At 41.0% G+C, this 19,835-nt stretch overlaps 1 protein-coding gene across 8 annotated transcripts in view; it reads right to left on the bottom strand.

Annotated features, from left to right (window-relative positions):
• The window catches only part of CACNA1D (calcium voltage-gated channel subunit alpha1 D), a 537,089-nt gene that overhangs the window by 285,239 nt on the left and 232,015 nt on the right, over window positions 1–19,835 (bottom strand). For all 8 annotated transcript variants that reach the window (XM_089681862.1, XM_089681863.1, XM_089681858.1 and 5 more), the window contains exons 4-7: window positions 16,830–16,969; window positions 14,410–14,561; window positions 7,489–7,641; window positions 1,918–2,114 (exon numbers count right to left, since the gene is read on the bottom strand). In XM_089681862.1, coding sequence (XP_089537988.1) covers window positions 1,918–2,114; window positions 7,489–7,641; window positions 14,410–14,561; window positions 16,830–16,969 — 642 coding nt within the window. The remainder of the gene's footprint in view (window positions 1–1,917; window positions 2,115–7,488; window positions 7,642–14,409; window positions 14,562–16,829; window positions 16,970–19,835) is intronic.

The following is a 19,835-nucleotide window of genomic DNA, read 5'->3' as shown; positions in this document are numbered from 1 at the left end:
CGTGCTGCCATTCAGTGCCCATCAATAATGCCACTCAGTGTCCATCAATGCTGCCTATCAGTGCCCCAAGCTGATGCCTATCAGTGCCCATCAGTGATGCCCGTCAGTGCCCATCAGTGCCTCCTCATCATTGCAGTCTATTAGTGCCCATCAATGCTGTCTATTAGTGCCTATCATTGCCACCTATCAGTGCTGTCTATCAGTGCCCATCAGTGCTGCCTATCAACCTCATCAGCAGCACTGATGGGCACTGATATTTGTACAGAAACTAAAAAAAACTTTTTTTCCAAAATTTTCGGGCTTTTTTGTTTAACAAAAAAAAATTAAACCCAGTGGTGAGTAAATACCACCAAAAGAATGCTCTATTTGTGTAAAAAAAAATTATAAAAAGTTCACTTTTGTACAGTGTTACATGACCGCACAATAGTCATTCAAAGTGCAACCGCTCTGAAAGCTGAAAATTGGCCTGGGCAGGAAGGGGGTGAAAGCGCCCTGTTGGCAAGTGGTTAAATAAATTAGCATGACGGTATACCTTTCTTTGCCTGTTTTATCTGGTTATTGAAATAGCTGCAATCAGTTTGTTACAGGTTGTAAGTTTGTGGCAGCATATACTCATCTTTACCTTGCTGCTTTGTTAAGTCAAAAAAGAAAAGGTATGGGGGTACAAGTGATTCCCTGCTCTTCCTCCCACTTGACAGCATTGATGCTTGGTGATTGGTCTAGCATAGGCACATGTGAGTGGGGATCGTTCTCCAGCCTGTGAGATCTGCAATTTTTACACAAGGCTTCCTCTCTTTGCCCTTGGTGGCTAATTAGAGAAGCAGAGCAGCAAAGGGTATGTGCTTCTGGAGAGGGGAGTAAGGTAGGTAAACCTTTTGCTTTGCCCTTCTTGGCGTGCGGGGACATGTGACTCACTCCCCTTCCTCCCATGTAATAGCAATGGTGCTTGGTATATAATTCAAGGGTATGTGCTGCTGGATAAGGGGAAGTTAAGTAAACCTGTTTCTTTGCCATTTGCAAAGCACAGGTTTGCATTTAGCCCTTGTCACCTTGCCCATGCAGGGCAACATGACAGTGTGCATATTCATCTTTCCTTCACTCCTCTACTTCTCCCTTCAAGTGTTATTAAAGGGATTTTGTACGAAAATAACAAACATGTTATACGTTCCTACTCTGTGCAGTGGTTTTTGCACAGAGCAGCCCGATCCTCCTCTTCTTGGGTCCCCCGCCAGTGCCCCAGCACCTCCCTCCTGCCAAGTGCCCTTAGAGCAAGCAGCTTGTTTTAGCCAATGAGGCAGAAGAGTCAACGGAGAGCTGAGGCTTTCATGTACATCGCTGGATTGAGATGGGGCTCAAATAAGTAGAATGCATGAAGGTAAAAAGCCTTGAGCCTTTACAACTACTTTCAGTTGCTTCAGCTGGGAAGGGAAGCCTTGTGTAAGCTCAGAGTTGCACTAGTTGGAGCTCCCATAGGGTTTAGAATATTATCTCTGCCCATGTGGAAATGCTAAGTTAATCATTAAGCACATTAGAAGAAGTGGAATAATTTCCATAATCTTTCACACCTACCAATTTCATTGCAGTATAGGAACAACTATCTAGGAACAAAGGAAAAAGTGAGTGAGAATGTGCTCCTGGGGTGGTGGGGGGCTTTAAGGTGAGGAGGTTGCACAGGAAAAATACAGGGTTTTTAAGGTATTTACTGAGCTATCCATGACTTCTGTATTAGAAACAGAGCACATGCAATTGGGATGGGGGTGGGAGTGGTAATAAGTAAACAAAATTTTTTTCATAGGGGTATTGTTTGCCAGGAAGCATCTGGGACAAGATTAGATTTTCTGTCAGCCACTTAGTATATGTAGGGTTGTTAGGGTAACCTGTATGACATATCATTCTTATCTACAGGATATAACTTACCCAATATAAAACATCTGTCCAGCCCTCCATTGTAATACACTGAAATACAGTTAACATTGCAAAGGCAAAGTTGTCAAAGTTGGTTATGCCTCCATTAGGTCCAACCCATCCACTTTTACATTCTGATCCGTTGACAGGACAAATACGCCCACTCCCTGAGAACGCACACGGCGCCGGCTCATCTTCGGCTAGCACTTCTGTAAATTAGAATTGTAAAAAATTGCATTTACATGATTATATGAATTACACAATAATATTCCAACTATGAAAAACGTTGCAGAGTGCATTTATTCACAAAGAAAAAAGTCACTTAAGTGTAAAATGGGAATAAAAAGGTGGGTTGCATACTATCTTGTGTCGCATTCTCTCAGTTCAGATACTCTTAATGCTGGTTCACATACACTATATTGCCAAAAGTATTGGGACACGCCTTCAAATCATTAGATTTAGGTGTTCCAATCAATCACCTACATGGCTACAAGTATATAAAATCAAGCACCTAGGCATGCAGACTGCTTCTACAAACATTTGTGAAAGAATGGGTCGCTCTCAAGAGCTCAGTGAATTTAAGCGTGGTACTGTGATAGGTTGCCACCTGTGCAATAAGTTCATCTGTGAAATTTCCTTTCTACTAAATATTCCAACTATCAGTGGTATTATAACAAAGTGGAAGCAACTTGGAACAACAGCAGCTCAGCCACGAAGTGGTAGGCCACTAAAACGACAGAGCGGGGTCAGCGCATGCTGAAGCGTACAGTGTGCAGAAGTCACCAACTGTCTGAAAAGTCAATAGCTAAAGACCTTCAAACTTCGTGTGGCCTTCAGATTAGCACAACAACAGTGCATAGAGAGCTTCATGAAATGGGTTTTCATGGCCGAGCAGCTGCATCCAAGCCTTACATCACCAAGTGCAATGCAAAGCGTCGGATGCAGTGGCGTGAAGCACACCACCACTGGACTGTAGAGCTGTGGAGACGTGTTCTCTGGAGTGATGAATCACGTTTCTCTGTCTGGCAATCTGATGGACATATCAGGGTTTGGCAGTTGCCAGGAGAATGGTACTTGCCTGGCTGCATTGTGCCAAGTGTAAAGTTTGGTGGACAGATGATTATGGTGTGGAGTTGCTTTTCAGAGGTCCCTTAGTTCCAGTGAAGAGAACTCTTAAGGCGTCAGCATACCAAGACATTTTGGACAATTTCATGCACCCAACTTTATGGGAACAGTTTGGGGATGGCCCCTTCCTGTTCCAACATGACTGCGCACCAGTGCACAAAGCAAGGTCCATAAAGACACAGATGAAAGAGTTTGGGGTGGAGGAACTTGACTGGCCTGCACACAGTCCTGACCTCAACCTGATAGAACATCTTTGGGATGAATTAGAGCGGAGACTGCGAGCCAGGCCTTCTCATCTGACATCAGTTCCTGATCTCACAAATGCACTTCTGGAAGAATGGTCAAACATTCCCATAGACACACTCCTAAACCTTGAGGACAGCCTTCCCAGGAGAGTTGAAGTTGTTATAGCTGCAAATGGTGGGCCAACTCAATATTGAACCCTACGGACTAAGACTGGGATACCATTAAAGTTCATGTGCGTGTAAAAGCAGGCATCCTAATGCTTTTGGCAATATAATGTATATGCAGATTGGATGCAGTTTGAACCGCATGACATGTGAAATAACTTTTCTTCCTGTGGTGCCTGTTTACATAGGTCCAGTGCACTGGCAGTGCGGATTCACTGTGGATTGAAAAAGAGTTCTGTCCGATTTCTGAGCAGTGTGGTCCGGTTCAGGTGCAGATTACAGACTATTGACTTCTAGGGGAACTGATACTAAACCGCACAAGTCATCAGTTGTGAACAGGATAAAATCCTGACCTGAACCTGATCCAAACCTGTCCTGAACCGCTGAACAACTACTGTATCAATTAGCTGTAAAATCTGATCTTCAATCCTCACCATGTATGTGTGAATCCACACTTAATCGTGGCTTCATTCTCTGACCCTAGGTTTACACCTAAGCGTTTTCCGCAGCATTATGCAGAAACGCACTACAGTCCATTAACATGATTTCCTATGGAATACGTTCACATGTCCGTGTTTTCATCCGGTGCATTTTTTGGAAAGGGTCCGGGACTTTTTTAAACGCAAAAAGTTGTGTTTTTGGTTCTATAGACTTCAATGTAAATGCTGCAGAAAAGCATGTAATGCGTTTTTGCCAAGTCTTTGATGCGTTTTTGATGTGTTTTGTGTTTTAACTTTGCCTAGCAACAAGAAAAAATAAATAAAACGCATCAAAAACGTGGCAAAAACACCTGTGCAAAAACACAAAACGCACTGCAGAAACGGACATACACAAACTGCATAGGTGTGAACCTAGCCTTAATAAATTGGGTAAAATTCCCACTTTTAAAGGGTAGCTCAACTTTTCATAAGAAAAAAAAAGCAAATAAAAAAAATTAATATAGCGTATACAATTGCAACTCAAGTCATATTACCTTTCCTCTTCAATCTGCAGTGCTGTCATTATCTGTAAAATGCAATGCAGCATGACTCCCTGAAGGCACTCTGTACACAGATGGTGTACAGAACACCCCCTGAAAATGTAAGTTCCTGCTTCTGTGATTGGCCTACTGATTTTCCCAGAAATCTGCACTAAAATTTATGGCATCCCCTGCAACAAAAATGTAATTTTTGGTGTGATACTCCCAATGGGAAAACATGTCTAAAGGGATGCAGGCTCTGCTACTTTCCTCATTAGAACCCTGCAGGTCCAGCAGCTGATTGATAAATATAAAACCACTCCCATTCAGGGGTGGACTGACCATTTGGAAACTCGGGCACTGCCCGAGGGCCCAGGGTCAGAAAGGGGCCCCATGAGATGCCCCTGGTACCTTTTTCATAGGTTTTTTTGAGTATGGGCAAGGACACAGGGGCCCCATGATCCCTTATTGCCGAGGGCCCCATGAGTTGTCAGTCCGCCCCTGCTCCCATTACATTCACTGTGCACAGGGACACAGACAAACAAACAGCTATTTCTTCAGAATAACAATTGGTAGGAATGTGCAACAAAGTTTTTAAAAATCCCTACAATAGATTAGCCAGGGGGAATGTTTTTTTCCTAACAAAAGTGGATTTACCCTTTAACCATTTCACCTCTCCCACTTAGTATACTTCCCATGGACCAGTTTTGAAATTTCTGCTATGGACCTGTTTATTCAGCAATACTTTTGTCATTACATCAGATAACAAAGCAATACTTATTTTTTAAGGACAAACAAGTCTTTCTTTTTGTGATATTGTCTTGCTAAAATTATTTTGTTTATGCAATTTTTAGACAAAAACAAATGCACTTTATATTTTTGTTCATCACTCCAACTGTGCAATTTGTTCTGATTATGAGACTTCCCAGCCATCAGAATATAATGGTTAGTGCTTCTGGCTATAGCTGGCAGACCTGATTGTTCAGGATCGATAGATGATAGAACCGACCGAAATTCAATCCGTGTATGTCCATCCTCTCTTCATCCCACTTACATGGAAGGGTTGGGGGTTTAGTACTTTAGAAAAGGAAGATATCATTGTTTGAGCTTTTAGTTCGGCTTACAGGAGGTTACAAGGACACTGCATTCCTAACACGAATAAATGGAGTTTTTCTCTACTTGCTAAACATATTCTTAGCCTGAAAAATGAAAACGAATGCAGCCACTATATCTAAGAAATGCTACATATATTCAGTTTCTGGCCCAGGTGCCAGATGTGGCCTTGTTTGCTTTTATCCAACCCTTGGGGCACTATTCCTCCCACTGACACCAACAACAGGGCATAATACCTGTCACTGATACCAACAATAAGGCATTATTCCTACAAATGACCCCAACAATGGGACATTATTCCTCCCACTGACACCAACAGCAGAGCATAATTCCTGTCACTGATACCAATAATAAGGCACTATTCCTACAAATGACCCCAACAATGGGACACTATTCCTCCCACTGAGACCAACAGCAGAGCATAATTCCTGTCACTGATACCAATAATAAGGCACTATTCCTACAAATGACTGCAACAATGGGGCACTATTCCTCCCCCTGACACCAACAGCAGAGCATAATTCCTGTTACTGACTGATACCAACAATAAGGCACTATTCCTACAAATGATTGCAACAATGGGGCACTATTCCTCCCACTGACACCAACAGCAGGGCATAATTCCTGTCACTGATACCAACCATAAGGCACTATTCCTACAAATGACCCCAACAATGGGACATTATTCCTCCCACTGACACCAACAGCAGGGCACAATTCCTGTCACTGATACCAACAATAAGACACTATTCCTACAAATTACCCCAACAATGGGACAGTATTCCTCCCACTGACACCAACAGCAGGGTACAATTCCTGTCACTGATACCAACAATAAGACACTATTCCTATAAATGACCCCAACAATGGGACATTATTCCTCCCACTGACACCAACAGCAGGCCACAATTCCTGTCACTGATACCAACAATAAGGCACTATTCCTACAAATGACCCCAACAATGGGACATTATTCCTCCCACTGACACCAACAGCAGGCCACAATTCCTGTCACTGATACCAACAATAAGGCACTATTCCTACAAATGACCCCAACAATGGGACATTATTCATCCCACTGACACCAACAGCAGGGCATAATTCCTGTCACTGATACCAACAATAAGGCACTATTCCTACAAATGACCCCAACAATGGAGACACTATTCCTCCCACTGACACCAATGAGTGGGCACTATTTCTTTCCGATGTCAACAATGGGGCAATATTCATCCCACTATGACGAGGCATTGTATACTCCCATTAACGCCAGGGAATTTTCTATTCTCATTGGCCACAATCCAGCCCCCTCAGAGTCTTAAGGACTGGTCCAATGTTTAAAAAGTTTGGAGACCTGTGCTTTAAAGTAAATCTGTGTTTTACCCATTAATGTATCCTAGAAACCAGTTATAATTGCACTCTTCTAATTATCCTGCACAGAAAAATGAACTGTTGAATACAATTGGCTATTGTAGGAACTTTTGCTTCTTCCATTTTGTTAGAACAGATCCATTATAGTTCTATAGCATTCTATGTCACTACTTAAAGATGCCACCATCTTTAAAAATTCATTATGTGTGCAGATGTGCTGAAAGTCTCATCTTCGCGCGTATGGCGGATTTCCTGCACATGCGCAGACACCCTGAGATCCAGGACCTCATACCTGTGTCATCATAGTGCACGAGAGGGAAACCCCCCCCCATTTGTGCAGGTGTGCTGCAGGTCCCCAGCAGCTCTGGAAGCCCCAATGCACATTTATAAATGCTCAGAATCAAGAGAGTTCCTGGGGAGCGCAATGTCATTCCCACCTAGGCAAGAAGGAAGTGCAGCACAAAAAGTGTTGGATACTCAAAAAAATATATTTTTAATGTAGTTGTGTAAGAGGGAAGGAGAAGGAGACAGGTGCAAATAAGTGGCTTTAATTGGGTGAAGGTGTATTTTAAAAAGTAAAAAGGGTACATATTTTCTGTTACCTACCAGTGCTAATGAAAAAACAGGATTTGTGCATTTTTCCCACAAAAAGCTCTAGACCAATAATAGCATAAATAATTATAACAAATAAGACCAAAAGAGCAATGTGCAGCAGAGGAACCATGGCTTTTATTATGGAGTTCAGGACAACTTGTAAACCTAGAGAAATAAATAGAAGAGAGAAAGGTGATCATTTATGAAAAGATGCTGGATTATGCCTTGACTATAAAAATACATAATTTAATAGAATTACTAAAATATATACAACGCAGCATGGATATCATATTGTAACAGTTTTATGGTCACTGGCTGAATTGTTATTAGGGCTGCTGGGAAACCGACATTTTGAAAATGTGTTGAAAATTCCTGGAAGGACAAAACAGAGATTACGCTAGAAAACAAAATTAGTTTTCTCACTGTAACACTGAAGCTAAAGCACACATATTCCGGGTTTATGATATGAAGGAAAGGGCTATAAGGAAAAAACTCAGATGCTGAGAGAGATCAATGTTAAACTTAAAAGTAGAACATAGAAACAAAGGTGGAGAGACAACATTAATAAAACACTAAATATAAATTTCAGACAGATATATATGTTAAAAAAAAGAAACAAATCCAAAAATAACAATCGCAGTTGTGCATTTATTTAACCACTTCCAGACCGGACACTTTTACCCCCTTCCTGACCAGGGCAATTTTCAGCTTTCAGCACTATCACACTTTGAATGACAATTGCGCGGTCATGCAACACTGTACCCAAATGAATTTTTTACCATTTTTTTGATACAGATAAAGCTTTATTTTGGTGGTATTTATTCACCGCTGGGATTTTTATTTTTTTTGCTATGTAAATGAAAATGTCCAAAAATTTTGAAAAAAAGTGTTTTTTTTTATACAATTTTGCAAATAAATAATATTTCATCATAAATCTTTGCCAAAATATATTCTGTTATCTTTTTAGTAAAAAAAAAAAAAAATCCAAATTAGTTTGGCCAATCAGTGATCACATGATCGGGACGTCGTACAGAGGTCCCGTCCGACGATCGGTGTTTCACTGTGTCCGGAGCGCGCACAAGCAGGGTGCGGTGAGGCCGTTTATAAACAGCCACCCGACCCTGCACTGCCACCGCCCGGATGTTTATATGCAACGGCCGGTCGGGAAGTGGTTAAAAAAAAATCATAAAAATTTATTTTTATATGCGACCACTGTGAATGCCTGAATTTGACTTGATATCAGCAACTTGTAATGCCCTTTACAGCAGAGTCAGGAAGGAACAGTACTAGGGGACAGTCATTTATCCTGTATGCAGACGTCCTAACAAGTAACATGTGGACAGGAGAAGAGAGCAGAAAGATGATCTCATCAGATTGTTAGCACTCATTCACTGTCCAATCACAAGCTGGGGCTGGGAGGTGACCTAGATGTATTGTTTGAAATGGAAAAGAAAAACATTTATTCACATTTATTTACTCCGTGGGGGAGATTTACTATAACTGGTGAACACAGAATCTGGTGCAACTGTGCATGGTAACCAATTAGCTTCAAGGTTTTACTGTCAAAGCTTAAAGCGGAGTTCCACCTAAAAAAAAAAAATAAAAGTCAGCAGCTACAAAAACTGTAGCTGTTGACTTAAAATACAGCCACTTACCTGCCCCTTGGTCCAGAGGTGTCCTCACTGCAGCTGGTTCCACCAGCCGTCTTCTCTCCCTGGCGCTGGCATCTATAGTGTGAGCACCTGGCTGTGACAGCTTGCGGCTTCACAGCCGGGTGCCCACTGCGCATGCACAAGAAGCGCTGTGCTCTGTGAATGGCCCGTAGTCTTCTGGGACCTGTCACATGTTCCAGAAGACTACGGGGAGGAAGGGGGGGGGGGGACAAGTTCCGCTTCCGATCTCCTAGGCGATCGCAATGGAAATGGGAGCGGGTACCTGTCAAATTTGGTTACCCGCTCCCCAAAGGTGCCAATCCTTAATGGGAAGTGGGGGACAAAGGCTTAAAGTGGAACTTCCCCTTTTGGGTGGAGCTCCACCTGAAATGAACAAGCTGAAGCTAGAAGCTGATTGGGTACTATGCACAGCTCCACCATATTCTGGGGTTGATTTACTAAAACTGGAGAGTGCAAAATCTGGTGCAATTGTGCATGGTAGCCAATCAGCTTCTCACTTCAGCTTGTTCAATTAAGCTTTGGCAATAAAACCTGGAAGCTGATTGGTTTCTTCAGTTTTAATTTAAAAAAACAAACCTGGAAACTGATTGGTTTCTATGCACAATTGCACCAGATTTTGCACTCTCCAGTTTTAGTAATCCGCCCCTCCATCTGCATCACTTTTAGTAACTCTCCCCTGCATATCTCTTATGCAAAAAAAAAAGTGTTTTATCTGCCTATTAGCAAGCTCCTAAGAACTAGGCTGTGTATGTGCAACTCAGTGTACAACTTAAAGCGGTAGTCAAAAAAGAAAAAAAACCCCCTGCAATGTAAATGCATAATGTGCTAGTAGGCACTGCATATTAGCACACTATGAAGGACTTACCTTGAAAAAAAGCCCTCCAGCGCTGTCATGGCTCTACAGGGCTTCCATCTTCACCTGGTCTTCCTCCTGGGTTTGCAAGCTCTGGCCGGCTGACAGGCCGAGCCGCGATGACGTTACTCCTGCACATGCGCACGGGAATCCCGAGCTACGGCACAGTGCTCTGAAGGAACGGCATGGGTATGCCATTCCTTCAGAGCACATGTGCCAAATATCAAAAAGGGCTATTATATCCTAAAGAGGAGTTTAGGAAGTTTAGGAATATTTCCAAGAAGAGTTTACTACCACTTTAACTCTGTGTATGCATGAGATTTATGTCATCTCATGCCGGCCAATAAAGACAGTTGAAGGTGTAGAACTTTAAAGTGGTGTTAAACTCAAAACAAAAAATGTAATATGTTGCAGCTTATCAGTCATTAGATGTGGTGGCTGCATTAGTTTCTTCTTTTTTAGGCTTTTTTCTCTCTCTGTTTTCACCTGGTGATCTGGCCAGTAACACACCTCCTTTATTACATTGCCTCCACTCTGGATGAAGAAGGACAAGGACAGCAACATTGTCAGGGGGGAGGGGAGTGTTAGGTCAACTAGCAGATTTAAATACACTAATAAGTTGAAGATGAACTCCACTAACACTTTATAAGAAGTTACAACAAACTGTTTTTTTCTCTTTTTGGGATAAAGGTTGTACATAAATAAAAGCTGATCACGGTAAGCATCCCTGCCAGTGTTGAATGGTTTTTCTCATCCCTGTAACTGATACATCTGCAAAAGAGCTGGTTCTTTTGAAAAACAACAGACTTACTAACCAGATCACCAGATTAAAATGGAGGAAAGAAAGCCTAAATAAGAAAATTAAAGGAGATGTCACATCTAAGAATTGGTAAGTTGCAAAATAATAAATGTTTGCTTTTGGGTTTAACACCACTTAAAAGAAGACCAGGCAAACATGTTAGCTTAACTAGGCTGAAAGTAAGTAAATTTCAACTGCAGTAGAAAAAAATCAGATTACCAATCTGGCTGTTTTGTGTGGTAGGGCTGTGACCTCAGGACTGGGTGCACAGAAATGCAAATCAATTGGCAAGTAAAGCAGCTCCATGATATGAATTTCGATATTGTATTTAGCTGTTCACCTAACGTTAAGCTTGCAATAGGCATATGATGGCCATAAATGCAATTTCTTTTAGATGCAATCCATTTTTTACCATATTCCCTTGTGTTTGTGGTTGTTTGTTCTTTTTAAATTGTTAATTTGATAGCTTTTTAATGTAGTAAAATCAATCAAGAAATAATTCTAGTATATCAACATTACGGAACATTCTCCAGTCTGTCCAATTGTTTCCTCTTAAACCTAAAAAAAAATGTCTGAGAGCAATAGTAAAATTTCCCAGGTTTTTCTTTTTTTTATTTGTAGATACATACAGAATATTAAGCAATCAGACTTCAGTATGTGTGTACTTGAGCAATGTATGTGGCCACCTTTAGCCTAGGTTTATACTAGAATGAGGTGCGGGAAACCTGCGAAACGTGCACGTTTTTCGCACCACATTCAGATCGCACTGCCCTTTCAATCTGCAACTGGTATCAGTGCAATCTTAACGACACCCCAAATGCAGGCCGCAAACATGGTGCATGGCACTTAATCGCACAGGAATGGGGTGTGGTTCCTTTGCTATTCATATGTATTTCATAGTGTGAACCGAGGCTTAGTAATTCAACCGCTGATAGGCTGGTCTGGTGTTTTAAAGTGTATAGGGTCAAAATGTGTCAGATCTGACCTTGTGGGCAAAAACACAATAGTAATAATAATATTATTATACAATGAATGTAGTCAATCCTAAATTAAAAACTAGCAACATCCACTTTTGTATTATTTTAATTCAGCATTGAATGTCATTAGAACACTTTACATTTTTATTGGTTTCAAAAATGTGTATTATTATGGATAAATGCACTCACCAACCACTTTATTAGGTACACCTGTTCAATTGCTTGGTAACACAAATTGCTTATCAGCCAATCACATGGCAGCAACTCAATGCATTTAGGAATCTAGACGTGGTGAAGACGACTTGCTGAAATTCAAACTGAGCATCGGAATGGGGGAGAAAGGGGATTTAAGTGACTTTGAACGTGACATGGTTGTTGATGCCATACGGGCTGGTGTGAGTATTTAAAAAATTGCTGACTTACTGGGATTTTCACACACAACCATCTCTAGGGTTTATAAAGAATAGTCCGAAAAGGAGAAAATATCCAGTGAGCAGCAGTTGTGTGGACGAAAATGCCTTGCTGATGTCAGAGGACAATGGACAAGAAATAGCAAAAATCAAGGCAGTGAGGTTAATACCAAGCGAAAAACACCTTTATTAAAAGCAGCATACTTGCATGTTAGAATTCACCAATCCACCAGTGAATAATGCACAGTAGGTTGAAACACTAGATTTAATCTGCTAAAGGTACACAGACGCTGTAACGGAAGTAACTTTGAGTGGAAGGCCCATGGAACCCAGCTTACTTTGGCGAAGTGGGGAGACCCCTGTCTCAGCTCCCCATATCCCTCTTATGTGTAAGTCACCCTGTGCCTGTTAGGGGTACAGGGTGATCTGTCCTAATATTGTGTAGACATGTCTAGGAGATAGGTGGAGTGGGGGTTGTGGATTGTTTGGTGTTGTGTGGCTGCATCCCTTTGTTCTAGCGTTTGTCTTGCTTGGGAGCAAACTATTATGGGATGTATGTGTTTATGTGTATTAGCTTTGTGGGAAGGGGGGGTGTCTCCAGCAGCCCTCCCTCTTGATGGGACTGTCTGCTGGTGTGAAGTTTGAATACCTGTGTGTCTCTTGTTACTAAATGTAGATTGCCCCGCCCTGGGTCATTATGCAGGGAGGGGGGACTGTCCCCTGAGTGTATATATCTTGTATCTATGTTCAAATAAACTAGTCTACCTTCTGGCTTACTTCAAATCTGGTGTTGTCTGGATCTTGGGGTAGCAATAGCAAAATTCACTGGTCTCGTGTTCCAGAGCCTGAGAAGCAGCTTCTTGACGGAGATACCAAGTCGCGGGAGAACGGGGTCCGTTAGATATAAGTAGATAGATGGCAGAATCCTTAGGTGATGTCAGGAGGGGCAAGCATCACCTAAACATTCTGCCATCCTCACTGTGCGGCTGGAGACACCACCAGCTCTTTTTATCCACACTATCTGCTGGCCCACTGGAGCCCCTGCTGCTGCATGTTTGGCGTCCATTTATTGCCTCTGTGTATCTTCAGCAGATTGGATGTGGTGTTCCCAACTGCTGTGTCATGATAAATTCTAACATGTAAGTGTGCTGCTTTAAAATAAAGGTGTTTTTCACTTGGTATTAACCTCAGCTGCTTTTTGCTATTTCCTGCTATATGAGGTGATCCTGCCCAGATCTCACGGGAGCTGCAAAGGTGAATCACGTTCCATCCATTCATCCATCCACCCTTCATAAAGCTGATTCACTCAGAATCTGGTGCGCCTGTGCATAGTAGCCAATCAGCTTCTAACCTCAGTTTGTTCAATTAAGCTTTGGCAATATAAGCTGAAAGCTGATTGGTTTCCATGCAGGAGTGCACAAGATTCTGAGTAAACCAGCTTTAGTAAATAGTGTGTTTATAAATGGACTAAATTGTTGTTACACAGTACAGAGGAGTGCTGGATGTTCGGTGTAATTTTTAGAGGAGAATGGGCAGACTGGATCAAGATAATAGAAAGGCAACAGTAACTCAAATAACCCCTTGTTATGCAAGGTATGCAGAATACCATCTCTGAACACACAACACATCGAACCTTGAAGTAGATGGGCTACAGTAGTAGAAGACCGCACCGGGTGCCACTCCTGTCAGCTAAAAACTGGAAACAGAGCCTACAATTCGCACAGGCTCACTAAAACTGGACAATAGAAGATTGGAAAAACATTGCCTGGTCAGATGAGTCTCGATTTCAGTTGTGACATTCAGATGGTAGGGTAAGAATTTGGCGTAATCAACATGAAAGCATGGATCCATCCTGCCTTGTATCAACGGTTCAGGCTGGTGGTGGTGTAATGGTGTGAGGGATATTTTCTTGGCACTAGCAAGGTGTACCTAATAAAGTGGCCGGTGAGTGTAATTCAGAGCAGGCAATTAAATCTGCCCTTTTTTATCATATCACTTTAATGCTTCCCTTTTTAATTTTGTAATGCTAATTGTTCCAGGTAAAATTAATCTCAAAGAAGATTTATACAGATTTACAGCTAAACAGCCAGCAGTGACCTAGGAATTGATAACTTGCAAGCTCTAGAATTTCCTGCCAAGCATAGCTAACGTCACATTAAGACTTGTTCTTCCTCAGCAGCTAGAAAAACTGCAGTTGCTCATACGTGATGTACAGACTTACTGGGCACTCCAGACACTAATCGGAGGGGACGTAATACACGAAAAGCTCTCAGAGCTTTCACATCAAAACCTCCGGATTTCCCGGTTGCGTGGCCTGCTCCGTCAGTTTCTTTGGTTCCAAAGTTGAGTTGTTCCAAAGCTACACTAAACAATCTAGAGTAGAAAAAAAATGGTAAATAGATGCAGTATTAAAACAGGAGGTGAACACAACCTAGAAAAGTTAATTTAACTAAACGTAACAAAATCTACATTAAAGAGGATCCAAAGTGAAATAACACACCTAACCTTCCTGTCTACTTTATATACAGAAAGGAGGCCTGAGATACTTACCTGCCTTGGAGGAACAGAGGTGGGATCCTAGAGCAGTTGGTCACAAGATCACTGTTGCCCTATGACCTATCTCTTCAGCAGAGAACATATAGCCAAGTGTTGAGGCATTTGGTCATGTTGGCCTTTGTGGTTTGTCAGAGTGCTGATACAAGTAAGAATTTCAGAGGCTGCAAACCTCTGAAATGAAAAATGAACAGAGCATATCCCCCTACAGTGTGTATTTGCCTCAATCAAAATAATATAGTGTAAGTTCTTTCTGCTCTCTCTATCCTCAAGCTATCTGCATTCATCTTTTTTGACAGGTTATTCCGACACCACAGTATCTCAGGAGACAGCCCTGTCCCCGCACCAGCACACATAAGGTGATTGACAGCCTAAGATGTGCATGTTTCCCTATGAGACTGTGCAGAGGGGGGGGGGTCTTTTCCATCTACTCAGGTCTCAGTTTACACACAGCTCCCTGCTCTATGCAGTGGGAAGTGTCAGATTTCAGCCTCTCCTAACTGGAGCTAAACATAAGCATTTGATCTGTGTGTTTTAGAAGGCTGTAGAGAAGAGAGAGCAACAGATAAACAGATACAACTTATGTAGAAAGATTTATTTCATCTCTGTGTGTCACCAGAGGCTTGTAATTTCAGAGGTTATGTAAGGTTTACAACCACTTAGATATTTATTTTAAGGCACTTAAATAAGTGGGAGGATGAGGCCATTAGGTCCTTTTTAATAATGAAGCAAGCATCACGGAATGAAGCAGCATGGTAAAATAGTATATTTTATTATTTAAGTTATTATTATATTTTGTATAACAGATGTAGGGATTATTTTGCTAACAAGAGAAAGCAAGCGGTACAATTGCTAATAACATGCCTGTAATTCATGACTCCTATTTTATAATCTTGAATTGTGTTGTGTTAAATTGACTGTATACAGCAAACATTCCAATTACGGTGACATCTGAACAAACCTGAATGGCACTACTTTATAATGCAAACCCTGCAGTAACTCTGAGGGCTGTATGCGCGGAGTTAATTTTCTTTTAAATCTGTTTTACTGTATGTTAAAAGCAGATAAATGTAAAGAGCAGGCCACTCGGAACATCTGTGTTCAGATCTTGATTAGCTAAAAGGTGGTGACAGATAAAAACTGCTTACGCGTTTCAGCCACTGGCCTAAGGCCCCTTTCAGATGGGCGTTCTGTTTGTCTATTTTTCAGCCATCCGTTGATGGATGCAAAACAGACATCAATGCATCTCTATGTAAAAACGGATGAAAAAAACGGACATCATCCATTTACATCAGTTTTTTTGTCTGCTTCCATTCAGATCTGTTTTTTAAACAAAACAAGTCTGCATTGTTGTTCTGTAAAAAAAAAAAGTAACGCGCGAGAAATAGATGAAAACAAACAAATGGTCCATTTTTGCATTTGTAGCGGATGTAAAAGAACTGATGTAAAAACTGATGAAAAACTGATGTAAAAAGATGAAAAACTGATCAGTTTTATCCCTGAAAAAAACATGACTGAACTGATGAAAAAAACAGAACGCCCGTGTGAAAGGACCCTTGGCCCCCGTTCATACCGATGGGACTTGTCATGTGATTTGACAAGTCACATGACAAGTCACACCCCACGAACTGTAAAGGAACCATTCTAATCAGTGCAACTATGATTTTGTGGGAGTCTCACCGATTTGAAAAGTAGTTCCTGCACTACTTTTGCCAATTTCAAGTGCGATCTGTGCATGAAGTCGCACAGATGTCTTACACGTCGTACCTGAAGTCGCACTGACATCTGACTTTGAAATTGAGCGACTTCAAGGGAAGTCACACGATTTCAAAGTTGTATTCAGTGTGAACCCAGGCTTAGTCATAGCATTGTATGTTAAAAGCACTGTCGTAAAAATGAAGGCTATAAGCACATCCATGGCATTTAAACTGAATGTATAGTGCAAATATGGCAGCACTTAATATAAATTAAATTTTTGATGGGTCCTAGATTATCCTTTAAATTCTGAATCGACAACAATTGGTCACAAAATACGTACAAAACCCCAACCCCTAATAAAGATGATAAAGCTCAATTAAGAATACTTACCCTACAATTACTATAACAAAATCAAGCAAGTTCCACCCGTTCCGTACATATGCATTGGGATGCATGACTAATCCATATGCTATAATTTTCAAAAATGTTTCAATTGTAAAAATGATGAGAAAGGCATACTCTACTTTTTCCTGAAAAAAAAAGAAAGAAAAGAAAACAAGATTTAAAGGAGAACTATTGCATATTTTAAGTGATAGATAGATAGATAGATAGATAGATAGATAGATAGATAGATAGATAGATAATATATTGTATATACACACACAGTATATAGCATACATATATAATACAAGTGATTCTGCTTGAAGAGTAAATGATATATATAAAATTGTCTGAAAGAAGAACTGTCTTCATTTCCACTTAGTAAAAAATTGGATGTCCCCCTTCACTTTTAACTATACAAGCAAATTAGGGAAAATCTGACTGGTCGCAATGAACATCACAGAAGTAAGTACTTGCCTAATGTAAAAGTGAAAACTCCGCTTTTGAGACATTGATGTATGTGAATGTAAGTTGAAAATAAAAAATAACTGCTCTTACTGAAATTTTAAATCAGTTGGGAACTGATCTGTCGATATGTTGTCTGAAGCTGACCATACACAGAGTGAATTTGAGCCATGGGTGGTCCTGTTGGCACCCTTCCATCCTTCTGAAAACTGTCAGATGAACAACAGCTGCATCCAATCACATGCAGCCACTCTCTGGGTATTCTGAAAGTCGCAAGTAGCAACAGAGATTCCTGCATCCACTCCGTTTAGCATGGAGAGAGGAAATCAACAGGGAAATCTTACAGTGTATGTCCAGGTTAAGGGCAATGTGTATGTCAGATAAGCACTTAGCACCCATGCTGAATGCTGCTTTGGACAAAATCCAGTCAAAGAAGTCTAGTGTATTGTGTATTTTTTTCAGATTGTGGGCAACTTGGAAAGAGAAGATTTTGGCCTATAAACTCCCACATTAAATGAGACCATGGGGTCAGAAATCTCCATGGAAGTCAAATGGGAAGAATTAGGCACAATTATTGCACCGTACTGCTACACTGGAAGCGCAATATGCAAATCTCAGAGGCCAATACTGCTACATAGTTACATAGCTGGTAGGGTTAAATAAAGACACAAGTCCATCGATCTCAACCTGTGTGTGTTTATGTCACTACCATTTCCCATTTGCCTGTATACTGTGTTCACAATTAGATACCCATCTAATTGTTTTTTTTTTAATTATTGACACTCCCCGCTAACACCACCGACTGTGGAATGGAGTTTCCCATCCTTACCGCTCTACCAAAAAACCCTTTACCTGTTTAAGATTAAATCGCTCCTCATCCAACCTCATTGAGCGGCCACCTGACCTAAAACTGAATATACCCCTATGCTATAATCACCATTTAGATATTTGTATATTGTGATCATGTCTTCTTTTAAGCGTCTCTTCTCCAGGGAGAAAAAGTTTCATGTTTGTAGTTGTCCTCCAGCCCCATTATTAGTTTTGTTGCCCTTTTCAGGACTCTCTTTAATTCTAGCACATCCTTCCTGAGGACTGGTGACCAGATCTGCATACTTATGATGTGTCCGGACCAGAGTTTTATAAGACGGTAGACTTATAGTTTTATCTCTTCAACTAAATACCATTTTTAAACCATGCTAATAGTCTGCTAGCCTTGCATGCTTTTGCTGAGCTTCTGATCTACAGTCGTTTCCTTTCAAATGTAAAATGAAACTACAAATAATAATTTATAACATCGACACATTCTAAAAATATCACTTGCATTTAGTTAATAATATTGGCATATGCATACATTTTTGAAAAAAGTAAAATTCTTTAAGCCCGGGTTCACACTGATGTGGTATAGAATTTGCACCGGTTTCTGTGCGCTTTCAACACCGCATCAGAATCGCACCCCGTTCATGTGAACCGCTGCGGGTGTGTATGTTAAGCTAACAACACCCCGAAATTGGTTTGCAAAACGCGGTGCGATGTGCAGAATCGGATTGCATTGGTGTGAATACCCATGTGATCCAATTTGGTGCAGACAAAAAAAAGGGTCATGCACTATTTTGGTGCGGTGTGATCTGAGCCATACAAAATGTATGGCTCAAACTGAACCACACAGAAATCGCATGTGATTTGCACAGGAATATCATGTGCCGCACACGAATATCACGTGCCGCACCGCATCAGTGTGAACCCAGGCTTACTGCTAGAATTGTCAGTCCATCCTACTTTCATAAAATCTATATATCTTGCATTTTTATGTAATTGCCTTTGGACAGTCAGATACTGTATAGTGATTATACAGCCACACTAATCAAAGACACCTATTAATATATTAAAAAAAATGTTGGTAAAGGTCAGCCCACCCAAAAAAAAAAGTGATAAGTCAGCCAATGGCTCCTTATTGTGTCTACGATACTTCATCAGCAGGATCTACCTGCCATAATTCCCAACTATGTTCCTGTTCACCTAGGAATTCTGAGTGTTCCTACAAAAGTTAGTATGTTCCAACATGTTTTATTTTCTGTACTATAAAGTAAAGACTCCAATGGGTAAATTGGGAGCCCCTCAAAATACCCACAACAGCAACCAAAAGCAGAGATCTCACCAACAGATTGCCCCAAAGACTCAGAAAATGATCAGGAGGTTTAAAGTAGAACTATAGGCACAATGCTTTTTTTTTTGTTTATTTTGGAGTAAGGGAGGGTTATATCCCCTGTCAGTTTATTTTTTTCCATCCGTGTCACTTCCTGTCCCATAGCTAAAACAGAAAGTGGGAGAAAATCCCTGTAAATTAAGGGAATTCCTTGGGGACCCCGAGGTCACCAGAACTGGTATCCCATTGGAAGATTTCCCTCTATTACTTTTTTGGGGACCACCCAAAATTTAGGGTGTTCTTTAATTTTCATTGCTAATTTTCATTGTAAACAGGACAAATAGAGAAGGTGAATCTCCCAAACATGGGCACAGACTGCAACAGAAACCTAATAGGTGTTCTGGTTT

The sequence above is a fragment of the Staurois parvus genome, unplaced genomic scaffold, assembly GCF_062004578.1.
Source record: "Staurois parvus isolate SC_StPar_1 unplaced genomic scaffold, SC_StPar_1.0 ptg000282l, whole genome shotgun sequence".
Lineage (NCBI taxonomy): Eukaryota > Metazoa > Chordata > Amphibia > Anura > Ranidae > Staurois > Staurois parvus.
Note: the sequence above shows the minus strand (reverse complement) of the source record. Positions and strands in the feature narration are given on the sequence as shown.